Source organism: Nelumbo nucifera, chromosome 6 (assembly GCF_055504915.1).
Source record: "Nelumbo nucifera cultivar China Antique chromosome 6, China Antique-T2T, whole genome shotgun sequence".
Taxonomy (NCBI): Eukaryota; Viridiplantae; Streptophyta; class Magnoliopsida; order Proteales; family Nelumbonaceae; genus Nelumbo; species Nelumbo nucifera.
In genome coordinates this window covers 15,044,479-15,057,211 of record NC_142654.1, presented here as the reverse complement: position 1 = coordinate 15,057,211, position 12,733 = coordinate 15,044,479, and the positions used below count along the sequence as shown (strand labels likewise).

Sequence of the window (12,733 nt, the reverse complement as noted above, 5' to 3'; positions counted from 1 at the left end):
ATCAAAAAAATTGTGTTACACAAGATAAAGATAACTTGTCCCAAAAATCACAAAAGCAAATAAAAGTAAGAGGCGGTGGCACTCCTGAAACACTAGGGGTGTTCACGGGTTGGGTCGGGTCAGTTTGAGTCATTTTCATCAACCGACCCGACCTAGTCGATTTACTTATTGACTAAACTGAAACCGACTGACCCTGAAGCAAAACCGACCCAAACATGAAAAGTCGGTTTATCAGTTTAGTCGGTTTATATATATATATATGTATATTTTAAACTAAAATATCTATTTATATTTAAGTTTGTTTATTTTTAGTTTTTATGCAAAATTAAAATATATGTTTAAATCAATTAGTTTTTTATGCAAAACTGATTTTTTTGTCAATATATATTTAAATTTATACAAAACCAAATTAAATATTGTACCATTGTATTATATTTGTATTGGTTTTACGTTTTTAAACCATTTTTTTAAAATTCAAACAAACACAAATAAAATATATCAACCTTTAACATATAGGGTAAGGACTAATTAATAATTACTTAAACAGTTAAATATATGGGATTAGTTTGGTTCAATTTGGTTTCGATTTTCATGAAACTAAACCGAATTGTTGGTTTATTTTTTCATACAAAAACGAAACCGATTGGTGGCTTTAAAAAACCGACCAACTCGGATTGGGTCGGGCCGGTTTGGTCGATTTGACATTTAATTAACGCGATCACCCCTATGAAGCACTCAACAAAAATCCATTGAGAACATGTAGAATCCCAAGCCCCCTTTTTTTTTTGTCTGAAAATCTCAAGCCCATTTGGACTAAAAGATAAAACCCCAAGTCTCATGAGGAGCGATTACAAAAAGGAAATCTCAAATGGAGGGCTAGTATAGCAGCTTTTGTCATGGCACATAAACAAACTCAAATGAATGGGTAATATAGTAAATCTTCAAAGAAAAGCCGTTCATCTACCAAATCACGGCACATGAAACGTTGATAGATGACTAAAATATACACGTGGGCTACAGATGTATTCTTTGTAAGTGCAATGCAATTGGATTGAGTGAAGCAAATATCCAAGCTCGAATCAGGATGTATCCCAACAATGGACATTGGTCAACAAAATAAGTAAAGGAAACTACCTAGTTCCCATATCGTGCACTCCACAAGGTGACGGTCAAGAGAGCAAATCAGCCCCCACAAGATTGTTCCTCCACAACGTCCCACAGTACATCCCTGCCGTGTATTGTAAACACCTCCCGATCCGCTGTGGGACGTCGTGGGGGACAATCTGGTGGGGGTTGATTTGAATTCGACAATCAATGATATATTGATTGAAGCTTATAATATAAACATAATACCGAAATCCGAGATACCCTTTTTCTCGTTTTTTTTTAGTTTGCACGGTTGGTGGATAGCTAGGGTTATTATTCACAAATTTTTTAAACAAGGTGGGCACATTTCCTGTGAAAAAAAATATAATAACAAGAGATACTCTATTTCTAATGATAAAACTAAAAATGTATTAGGGGTAGTTTCGTCTTTTAAAATCAGACAATTTGACCCATAAATGGTGGATAAGGGTCTTCTTCTTAATAAAGAAATAGGATTTTCACAAATTAATACCATTGAGATGGTAAATCCATGCTGTTGCAGACAATCAGACGTGGTTGTTAAAAGATTCCAGCATTGGTGGTGGTTAAGGGGGAACCATGCTGTTGCCGACACTACCTGCCAGACAGTGGTTGGGCTGGTTGGGCTCTGATCCAACCCTATTTGCCCAACTTCAAAACAAGTAACGTTGCGTTTGGGTCATTGGGTTGGGTTGAAAAATGTCAACCGACTTAAAATATTATGTTATTGTATTTTGTTTTTTTTTTATTAAAATATGGTTATTTTTGAATTTGGTGGCAAAAGCCATAATATGAACTACTACTTTTAAATATATTTTATTCTCTCTTATTAAGTCCTAATTTAGTTAAGGCATTAATTCTTATTTCCTCTCACTTTTTCTTGCCCTTACTTTTGAATTTGGTGTGATATAGAAGGATAGAAAATATAATTTGAACCCCTACTTCTACATCATTTAGTTTTCTCTCATTCCTATAGTCAAGTAGTTAACTCCTATTCTTTTTCCTTATATACCTTTGAGGCTTTTTCCTCACTAATAAATTCTATTAATTAAATTTATATCTAATAATTTTAATAACACAAAAGTTATATGTTTAAACCTTGCGTATAGCCCCACTTTCCTCCGTCTATGAATTCTACAAATCTTGTGTATATTCCCTCCACTTCAAAAAAAAAAAAAAATCTTGAAAGCATTCATTGTTGTAGGTAGGCCAATAAGTGTCTATAATGCACTCTACAAAATAATGTCTGATGTTGCGCGATCTGGTGCTCCCTGTTGGTGGATAATTCAGATGCTAGGTTGGTGAGATTGCTTGATTGAGCTGCAAATAAATAATTAGGGCACTCTTATGCTTAAATTAGCGAAGAGAGTTTGTAAGTTGGAAAGCAAGAGAGCTAGTGTGACTAGGATGCCTTTATATAGGTGCAGGTTGTCGTGGGCTTCACGCTGCATGCTCGAGATCACTGGGGGTACATGGCTCATCGGCCCACCTTGCTCAGAAGCGGTTTCCACGTAAAGCGATAGAGCTCACTCATCTGGTTGCCTTCGAAACAGGTAGGGCAGGGGGTCAACTCCACCGATGGGGTGATGTGATTCTGGAGGATTCAAAGATGATAGCCCACTTGTGATAGGGGTCGGCTACAACATCCTATAGGTCGCCAATTGTGCTTTAGCTAGGTCGGCAGAGAGAGGTCACCCCTCATGTCGAGGTCCCTAGCTCAATCCTGCAATGGGTGACTTGATCCTGTGAAGGCTGACCTAGTCCTACGATGGCCGACCTGGCTTTGGGCCGAGGTGCCTACAGACCAGACATTGTCTATGTGGTGTTGAGGTGTTAAGCAACATTTAGGATCACCATGTGTCTCAATGTCAATGGAGGGCCAAATTTCCCCTCATCAATGTCCAAATGTTTAGTTCCCAAAATGCAAAAAAGAACATGGTGGATTATGCTAAAAATTGATATGCCTAGCACTTATGATAGGATGAGAAGGGATTTTATTATTCATATGTACAAGGGATGGGATTTCATGAGAAGTGGTGTCAAATGATCGAATTTTGTTTAGAAACACCAACATTCTCTATTAAACTAAATGGCACCTCAAAGGGTTATTTCCAAGTGCAAAATGGGCTTAGACAAGGGGACCATTGTCCTCTTATCTATTCCTCATTGGAATGCATGCCCTCTCAAGCATATTTTATAAGGCTGAATAGAAGAAGGAATTGTAGGGTTTCAACTTTCAAATTATGTAGGGAAGGAACTCCAATCACACATCTTCTTTTTACAGATATAGTCATGTGTAAAGTTGAACCAAATCAAATAAGAAAAGTCAAGGAGACTTTGAAACAATTTGATGACCTATCTGGAGAAAAAATAAACCTTGCCAAATCAGGTGCCCAATTTAGTAAGTGTGTCCTTTGAAGAAAGAAAAAGTTTATGCTCCACATGTTGCAAATAAAACAATTGAAGAGTTAAGAAATATACTTAGGAGCCTACTTATGTTTTCAAGGCAAAATTTTTGTTCCACATCAGGAACTAATTGACAAAATAAACTCAAAGTTTGGCCTCTTGGAAAGCAAAACTCTTATCTCATGCTGGGAAAACTACACTTGTAAAATCAGTTGTACAAGCTATTCCCACCTATGCCATGTCCACCTCCTTTCTCTCAACCAATATAGTGAGCCAAATAGAAAAGAAAACTCAAAGAAAATTTTGGTGGGAGGGATTGACACATGGTGCCTCACACCGACTTCACAGGCACATCCCACTTTGATTGTGAGGCACCCTGTGTGAGGAGCAGATTCCAATTCCATGGAGTTTAATGAAGTCGTGTTTACAAAACAAGTTTGGAGATTGCTTATGAAAACAAGTGGTCTCTGGTCTCAAGTTATTAAAGAGATAAATAAAAATTGAATCCTTGTTTCACCTAAGGCCATGTTTGTTCATTTTTCGTGAAGTAAAGGGGGGAAAGTTTGAATTATGTGGGACTCACGGCAAATTTAATTTTCCCGGGTAAACGGTACCCTTGTGACACTCGGGTAAATTGGTTTCCCGAGTGGAGGAGGAGGGTAAGTAGACAAAAAAAGAAAATCTAAAAATTGCCCCCCAGAACATATAAGGTTGAGAGTGTCTCTTCGACTTTTTCCCAGAAATCACCTCTTGGCTCTGCGTTTCTCCTCTCGCACCTCTAGGTTCTGCGTTTCTCCTCCTCCACTCCGTTCTGCTTCTCCAAAAATCACCGCTGCGTTTCTCCTCTTCCACTCCATCATCTTGCTGCTGTTGATTCTCTCAGTTGCTACTCAGCTCGATCTAGTCATTGTTCCTGCTCCATCGTTGATTTTCCTCCATTCTTGCTGCTTCATCCTCCTCCACTCTGTTGCTGGCACTATTGATCCTCTAGAATGCTATTTTGGGTTTGAGATTTAATCTATTTTTCATTTCCGGAAATTCTTTTTTTTTGTGTTTGTTTCTAATGCCTGTTCTTTCCGGAAATTCTTCTCTAAGATCTTTTTGAGTTCTTATTCTTCGAGTTTATTCTCCAAGTAAGGAATTAGATTTGGGTGTTTCATTGGTTTTAGGTGCTAAGGATCTCCCAGTTATCGCCAGAACAGCGGGGAGATTCGTCGGCAAAGCAATTGGGTATATTCAATTGGCTTGTGGACAGTTCGAAAATGTTTTGCAACAGTCTCAAGATAGGCAGGTATTTCTTCTCTGATCTTTTTCCATTTCTGGGTTGAACCCTCTTCCTTCCAAACAAGTGAAATTATTTGTTTGTATCTCTTATAATGCACAGTTATATTGAACTCTTTAAACTAATTTGGATTGATATTAGAAGAAATAATGTAATCCAATTTCTCATAATTAATGGTTCTTTATTTAATATTTACCTGGCTTGTACTTTATGTCTCTCAATTTCATTACTCTGCCACTGTCCTGGTTTTGGCATTGCACTATCTATCTAGTTCAGATAAGAAAGCTCTAAGATCATTTTGGATCTGATCATATTTCTCGGTACTAAGGAGATGTTGATTCTAAATTATGTTTTCTTGACATTCAGGTGCACAAAGAACATCAAGAAGCAATTCGTCATGAAATACGGAGCATATCCGTCATGAATCCTAGTCCAATGACTCGTAGGCTGATGGATAATCCAGAGACATCACCTTCTAGTAATGGTATTATAAAATGTTTTTTCCCTTGTCTTTTTCTTCTTATATGTATTTTATTGCATTGTTTCCTTTTATGAGTTTTGAATTGGCTATATTTTCTTTGGTGCTAGGCATTAGTGTGCTTGAGAAGCTTGATGAGAAGACAACTCAACTAATGCCATCCAAAAGGTTCTGCTTATCATATTGGAGTTTTTTTCAATGAATGCTTATCAAACTTATGATTATCATTGAAACTAGGATTTTGCAAGTGTTTTTTCCCAAGTATCTTGATGTATTTATCTACATCCTTCACTAGGACTATACTTCAACAACTTCAAGGTTCAGCTGATTTGCACAGTCAAGCCACTACATATGCAAGATTGGCTGAATCTAGAGCTTTGAAGGCCAAGATGAAGGTTGGTTCATTGAAAGACAATAGAAATCTAGAGGAGCTTAATGATGAAGCTTTCACTGTTCTTCCTGTTTCTGCAGAAAGCACAAGGTTACTGCCAGATCGCAAGGGTAATGGTCCATCAAGTTTCATTTAATAGTCAAGCCTATTAGTTACTCCACGTTACTCCCAAGGTGTAGAAAATTCAAATGGACATTGCAAAATCCCTCTTAAAGAACACAAATTTCCCTAACAGAGGACCATCGCCACTTTTGCTACCACTGATCCTTGTGACCCAAAATAAACTTCAACAACCCCCACCCAATACCCAACTAGTGATGCTTGGACATGGACACAAGAGTTGGAACTCAATATCAGTAATCTGACTTGGAAAGATGAAAAATGGATTCACAGACACACCTAAAATTGGAAATTTCTCTTAAAAAATTGTCTTGTGAATTCTATCATCATATACTTATAGAAGTTTTCATAAGTAAATTAAAGTTTATTTTTGTTACCTACAGATATTCTATAAGAAAAGATGGAACCGACTGTGTATATTAGATGTTCATTTATGTTAACTAAACAAGGAGAAAGAAGAAAAGCATTTGTATAAGTGTTCTCCCACCCATTAGAATCTATGGTGTCAGTATTTGACTTGAGTCCAACATAGACACTTCATCTGTTTAAGAGAGTCCATCTAACACTGTACTCAGCCACTTCCAAAACTAACATAATCTCTGCTTGTGAGACCGTCTTCCCCTATGACCCATTCCTTTTCCCCTTTGTCTTGTTGGTAACCTTCAAAACCCCCTTTTGTTTTCTACTCTTGTCTTATTTTCTTTGTTGAACCATTGATAACATCTAGTGGATCATATTCTACTCTTTCCTCAGTATTCCCTAAAAGTTTCTTCCTTACCTAAAGGTCCCAAACCAGTACTGTTCAAAGCCATCAGACCAACTTCCCAAGGCTCCAGCCAAGCATCATTATGCCCCCTCTATAATTTAAAATCCATTTCTCTCCATTACTATAATATGCTTGGACAAGATGAAGTTGTTGTGGTGGGAAAGAACCTACCCTGAACCCAGAAACCTATTCTAATAAGACTCAAACATCACGCTTTGCCCATTTTCTCAGTGCCTTCGATGTTTGAAACCAAATTTCTTATCTGAAGGTTTTCTTCATCTTCTTTCCCTTCTTCTTTGGAACTGCCCCAAAAACTCCCAGCTTTAATCTAGCAAAAACTTTTGAAACTTGCACTGTTCGATTAGTTTTCTGCCCCTCTTTACTGCATTAGGAATTCTCTCCTTGGTTAAAAAAGCGTCCCTATCTGCGTTGATCCTTTCTAATTCAAAAATCGCATTCTTTACTATTATGACTCCATTTGTTTCACTGTGAAGTACAAAAGATCTTCCAATCTGTAAAATTTCAGTTAACATTTGGCTTTTGTATGATCAAAACCTTGTTTTATGTCCCTTATACATAGAAATGAATACAACCTCAACTACTCAACTCAACTAAGCCTTGCCCCATCTATATGGTATCAACTACATGATGCCCGTTCTGTCATTCCATGCTGTTTAGTAACATATTCATTGTTAAATTATGAACCTTCATCCTCAGACCATTTCTCACCAGTTCAACCTATATACTTTTTGGCCTACCCTTAGCTCATCTAAGCCCTTCAACTTGCAATAGATCATATCTCCTCACTGATGAACTTGTGCATATTTTGAGGATAACCTCTTCTTTTATGTTTAGGCTTGGATTATGTAGATATAATAATTTGTTATCCTTTTTGTCCAACAATGGCTTCCATGTACATGAAATGAAATGTGCTATTCAACTAGGTAAAATATCTGAACTCTTTTCTATTCACAAAAAATCTAGGTAATTCAAGGTCCACTGTGGAATTGTGTAGCATATGTATTAATTACAAATCAAAAGATTCAAAATCTGTGTGCAACACTCTATCTAGTTGGCTGGCTTCTTGGCCTTTTTTTTGTTGGGAGGGGGAGGGGTGGTTAGGACAAGTTGGCTTTCGAGAAAATGGATTAATGGATAGCTGATGGTTTAATTTATTGTTGGCCATACCTTTATCTTTCGATTATTCTCTTTAAAATGAAAGCTTGGCTTATAGAAGTTCATGGCTGCCCTTAGTTCATTGCAACTTCATTCTAATATTTATTATTGACTACCCAAAATAAGTTCTAATCTTTATTATTGATTCCAGAGCCCAACATTAATATAGTACAACATGAATGATGTGATTTCTGTCGTGCAATCAGTTACAGAGACCCATGGAATTTAGGGTTGGAGAAGTAGTTAATATTAATCACATGGGTATGTTCAATCATATTCACATAATACAGCATATGCTGTACTTTGTATATGCATGTATGGTTTTTGTCATGCAAAGCTTTCTATAATCTATTATATGTGAAACATAATAAATTTTTTCTATTGCTTTTGATTCATTTCTTGTTCAAAGACATTAGTTCTGTTTATATGATTTGTTCTATTAATTGGGATTTGTCTAGTTATATCTTCTTATTTTAGATGGAATATTCTCAACAGTTTTTGACATAGGGTGCAAATTAGGTTGCCAGATTTATACCTGACTCGGTCACTCAGGTTCAGACCCATTCAAAATTTAACAAATGCTCAACCCACTTGACCCAAGTTACACCCCAATTAGTATGTTTTTTGTATTTCATTCCAAAAATGAAAGAAAGAAACCACAAATCCAATATTGATATATTTACCTTGTATATACCATGTTCTGGTTGAAGCAATTGAAAATTCTAAATTTGATTGCATCTAAGTTCTGAAGTGATTTGGCCTTCAAAAAAAAAAAATTTCTGAAGTGATTTGTACTAACAAGTTCTTCCTAACGTGCTTTATGCTAGGTGGGAATGTTACAGCGCTTCAAGACTTTGAGTGATGCTGTTAAAGCCTCTTGCTAGGTGGCATATCTCACCTGCAAGTAATTTGATAGTCACCTTGTTATGCATGGGAAAGCTCATAGGGAAAGAGAGAGGAGTTACATGAGTTAGAGTCAATGAGAATGGTGATATGGAAGCAAAAGTTGAACCTAGTAGCCGATTAGCTCAACTCTCTTTTTTATTACAAGGATGAATTTTTGTTTCTTAGAAGCTTGGTTGTCAAATGTTTCTTACAAGGATGAATAATCAGGGCACTTTTTTGGTTGTCAAGTGTTTTAGGCTCTTTTTTGGTTGCTGTTTGTGGACCCTGTAGAGCTATTTCAGGCTCTTTTATCTTCACAGTTTGATGATGGTTCAAGGAAGCTGTTTGATCAAGAAGTCCAGAAGCTCCCTTAGTCTTAGTTTCAGTTTTAGTTTTTTCTGTTTTGGTTGTTTTCTTTGTGCTTGTTTTCTTCTCTTAATCTAAAAAAAAAAAAGAAAAAACTGGAATGTATTTCCGTTTTGAAAGTAGAGGGCAATGAGTGCCTTTTTCAAGAAGACTATTTTGTATATCTCTTGAGACGGTTGTAGTTTATCAGCTTTGGAAATTAAATAGTTGCTCGTGAAACCAAAGTGAAATCAATTTTTTTGCTTCTTATTTATTAATTTATATTTTGAAAGTACCATTCTTTACTTCTAATACTTCTATGGGTAGTTTGGTATTTGATGACTAAGACAAAAATTTTGCAGTTGCAATATAAGATCCCCTTCTTAATGGTTGATGCAATGAAAGGGTAAAATTGAAAAGAAATGAAAAAAATAACAACTTACCCAGGAAAATGGGTGTTGCAAAAGAACATGAGAAAGTAAGGGATTTCATTTACCTGGATAAATCAAACAAAAAACGAAGATGGGTAAGTGCATTTACCCAAGTAAATGTGTTTTCGAAAAAAGAAGATGGCCTAAAAACGAAACCGTATGCATGATTCCATTTGGTGGAAGAATGTGGTGAAGATAATGGAACAAATAAAAGGCTGCCTACTCTGGCAAGTGAAGGATGGTAGCTGATGGAGGATGATTTGACCTGACCTACTGAGACGATGACATGTGGATTTGACTCAGCATGAGCAACAACTCAGTATCATGGCCTGACCACAACTAAGTAACGAGCCTGTAGAGCAGCTCGTTACGTCATAGTTCGCTATAGGGGGAGCTCGCAACAACACGAGCTCCAGGTCCCCCGAGCTATTGGAAAGGGAATACTCCAAGATTGTTTTAGCTCGCGAGCTAGGGAAACCAGTTCGCTCTAGCACCTGGGCAGAAGAACTGCCCCGAAGACCGACCTTGATGAGGGTCACCTCGAAATACCCCTAAGAGCTTGCTACAAAAGTAGCTCGCAGCGTGACAGGGTAGCTTGTGACTAAGCAACGTGACGCTCTCAAGAAGCTTCTATCTGACAAGACCGTACTCGTCAGACTGCACCACGTCTCTCGACTGACGGCGCAGTCCCTGCCCATTTGACAGTTTGCACCCACATCTCTCGACAGATGGTGGCGTGCCTGTCCCTTCAAGACGTGTCACTCATCCAAGCGGGTAGTACATTGTAACGATCACCTGCACAGCCCTGGTAGGTAACGGCTGCGACAAGAGCCTAGTGGCGGTTACGCCCGATTTGACAAGAACACCCCTATAAAAGCCCTTTAATCAAAAGGGAGAGGACATTCTCTCGAATTAGATCTGAACTTGAATTCTTACTTGTTCACGAGCTAATCTTGAGACACAGTGATCCAACGCGACCTACACTCTTAGCCTTTTATACTCTTTTCTTCCTCCCCAGTGTTCTAACTTAAGCTTCGGAGTATTCTCGCCGGGCAAATCCCTCGGGAATCCTTCACCTTCGTCTTCTCAGGTGTCGTCCGTTGCCAGCAAGGAGCCAGTCAGCAGGCAGCTAGGAGTGCCCGAATTGTGCTGCATCATTTGGCGTCGTCTGTGGGAAATGCTTCTAAAAGCCTTCCTCTAAGCTTTCACAGTTTCTCTTCTAAAAAAAAGCTCAGCATTCATGGCTTCTTCCAGCAATGCCAGACGTGGCACCAGCCAGAACGCTTCTGGGGAGAAGCCCCAGTTTCCTACTGTCTGTATTGGGGCTAAATGGTGTAAGTGGATAATGGGTTGTGTCCGGAATTGTCATTACTTAGTGCTAGTGAATGGGACAATGGTAGATTTCTTTCCAGCCAGTAGGGGTATAAGACAAGGAGACCCCCTTTCTCCTTTCTTGTTCATTCTAATTGTGGAGGTTTTAGAGAAATTGATTCACAGAGCAGATTCTAGGGGGCTCATTAGAGGTTGGAGAGTTGGGAGGGCAGAAACCCCTCTTACTCACCTGCAGTTTGCTGACGACACGATTCTGTTTTGTGAAGACGGTAATGTGAGCTTTATTAGGAATTTGAAGTCGGTGATACAACTGTTTGAGCAAATATCCAACTTGAAAGTTAACCTTGGGAAAAGTTGTGTTGTGGGGGTGAATGTGGAGGAGGGAGAGATCAGGGAGAGTGCTAAAGTATTGGGGTGTGAAGTCTCGGGTTGGCCTTTGAACTACTTAGGGTTACCTTTAGGGGATAATCCCATGAGAGAGAGCTTTTGGAACCCGGTGGTGAAAATGTTCGAAAAATGATTGGTGTCATGGAAAAAGAACTACCTCTTTCTTGGTGGGAGAATTATTCTTATTAAGGCCACGTTTGCTAATTTACCTATCTTTTTCCTGTCGGTGTTTAAAATCCCGGTGAAAGTTGCTAATAGATTGGAGAAGTTAATGAGGGATTTCCTATGAGAACCGGGAGAGGAAAAGATGGATCATAGAGTGAGCTGGGAGATAGTTTGTAGGAGTAAGACATGTGGTGGCTTGGGGCTTGGGAATGTTAGGAGAAGGAATATGACTCTGTTGGGAAAGTGGTTGTGGAGATTCCTCTTGGAGAAGGAGAAGGAGAAGCTTTGGGCTAGAATAGTGGCAAGTCTTCATGGGCTGGAGCACAATGGATGGGATGCTGGAATCAGAGTTAGGACCACAAGCAATTCTCCTTGGAAAGCCATTCATGACCTGCTACCAGTTTTCTCCCCTAATATCAGGTATGATTTGAATTCCGGTAACTCCATAAAATTTTGGGAACAAACCTGGGTGGGGAATGCCCTTCTAAAGGATAAGTTTCCTTCTTTGTATGCTCTTTCTAATTTGAAAAATGAGTCAATCTCGTCCTTCACCACCCCGTCCTCTTCCACTTCTCTTCCACTTCTGGGATTGGGTGGAACTTGGGTCTAAGAAGGGATTTGAGGGACTCAGACTTTGACAATATTTTGAGCCTTATTGCACTTCTTGATAACGTTGTCTTAGACCCTACTAGAGCGGATTTTAGAATTTGGACACCTACCCCCAACGACATCTTTTCTTGTGCTTATTTCTTCAAAGTCTTAAGTCATCCCACCAGTCCTACCTTCCCCCTTTTCCTATTGATGAGGTTTGATGTAGAGCAATACCTCCTAGGGTTGGTAGTTTTTGTTGGGAAGCCTATCTGGAAAGAATCAACACTGGTGATCTATTCCAAAAGAAGAGACCCGATACTTGTTTGTCACCTTAGTGGTGTGTTATTTGTAAAGCGGATGGGGAGACTGGTTTTCACTTACTAGTGTTTTGCCATTTTGTGAGGTCAATTTGGGAATGGGCTTTGTCCCTATTTGGATGTAGTTGGAATCCTCCATCAGACTTGCAGGGCCCTTTTTCCCCTTCTTTTTTCAGGTGGCGGATAAAAAGGGGAAGGACAATGTGGAGAGGACTAAGGGCTGCAGTATGTTGGACACTTTGGGAAGAAAAAAACTCCAGGATATTTTCAAAAGCTCAGAGAGGAGTAGCAGATTTGAGGGCTATCATTCATATTAGGGCGGTACAGTGGCTGAAATCTTTAGAGCTTTTCACAGATTACACTGTGGATGACATGCTGAGGAAGTGGGGTGAAATTGCAAATTGCACACAGACCAAGTCAGTAATGAGTGTGGCTTGGACCCCTCCACCTGGTGGATTCGTGAAACTAAACTTTGATGGGTGTAGCAAGGGAAATCCGAGACAATCGGGGATTGGGGGTGTTTTTAGGGATGAAAA

At 38.8% G+C, this 12,733-nt stretch overlaps 1 protein-coding gene across 3 annotated transcripts; it reads left to right on the top strand.

The window, feature by feature from the left end:
* Positions 1 to 4,196: 4,196 nt before the first annotated feature.
* On the top strand, positions 4,197 to 9,229 carry LOC104589777 (uncharacterized). Of its 3 annotated transcripts, XM_088889282.1 has the most exons (6): positions 4,197 to 4,535; positions 4,701 to 4,818; positions 5,180 to 5,297; positions 5,402 to 5,459; positions 5,587 to 5,792; positions 8,572 to 9,229. In XM_088889282.1, the coding sequence occupies exons 3-6, from the start codon at positions 5,234 to 5,236 to the stop codon at positions 8,604 to 8,606; spliced, it is 363 nt and encodes a 120-aa protein (XP_088745408.1). In that variant the 5' UTR covers positions 4,197 to 4,535; positions 4,701 to 4,818; positions 5,180 to 5,233; the 3' UTR covers positions 8,607 to 9,229. The 3 variants fall into 3 exon arrangements, with proteins under 3 accessions (XP_088745408.1, XP_010246524.1, XP_010246515.1); XM_010248222.3 differs by having other exon boundaries at positions 4,197 to 4,818; XM_010248213.3 differs by having other exon boundaries at positions 4,197 to 4,822.
* Positions 9,230 to 12,733: the final 3,504 nt, after the last annotated feature.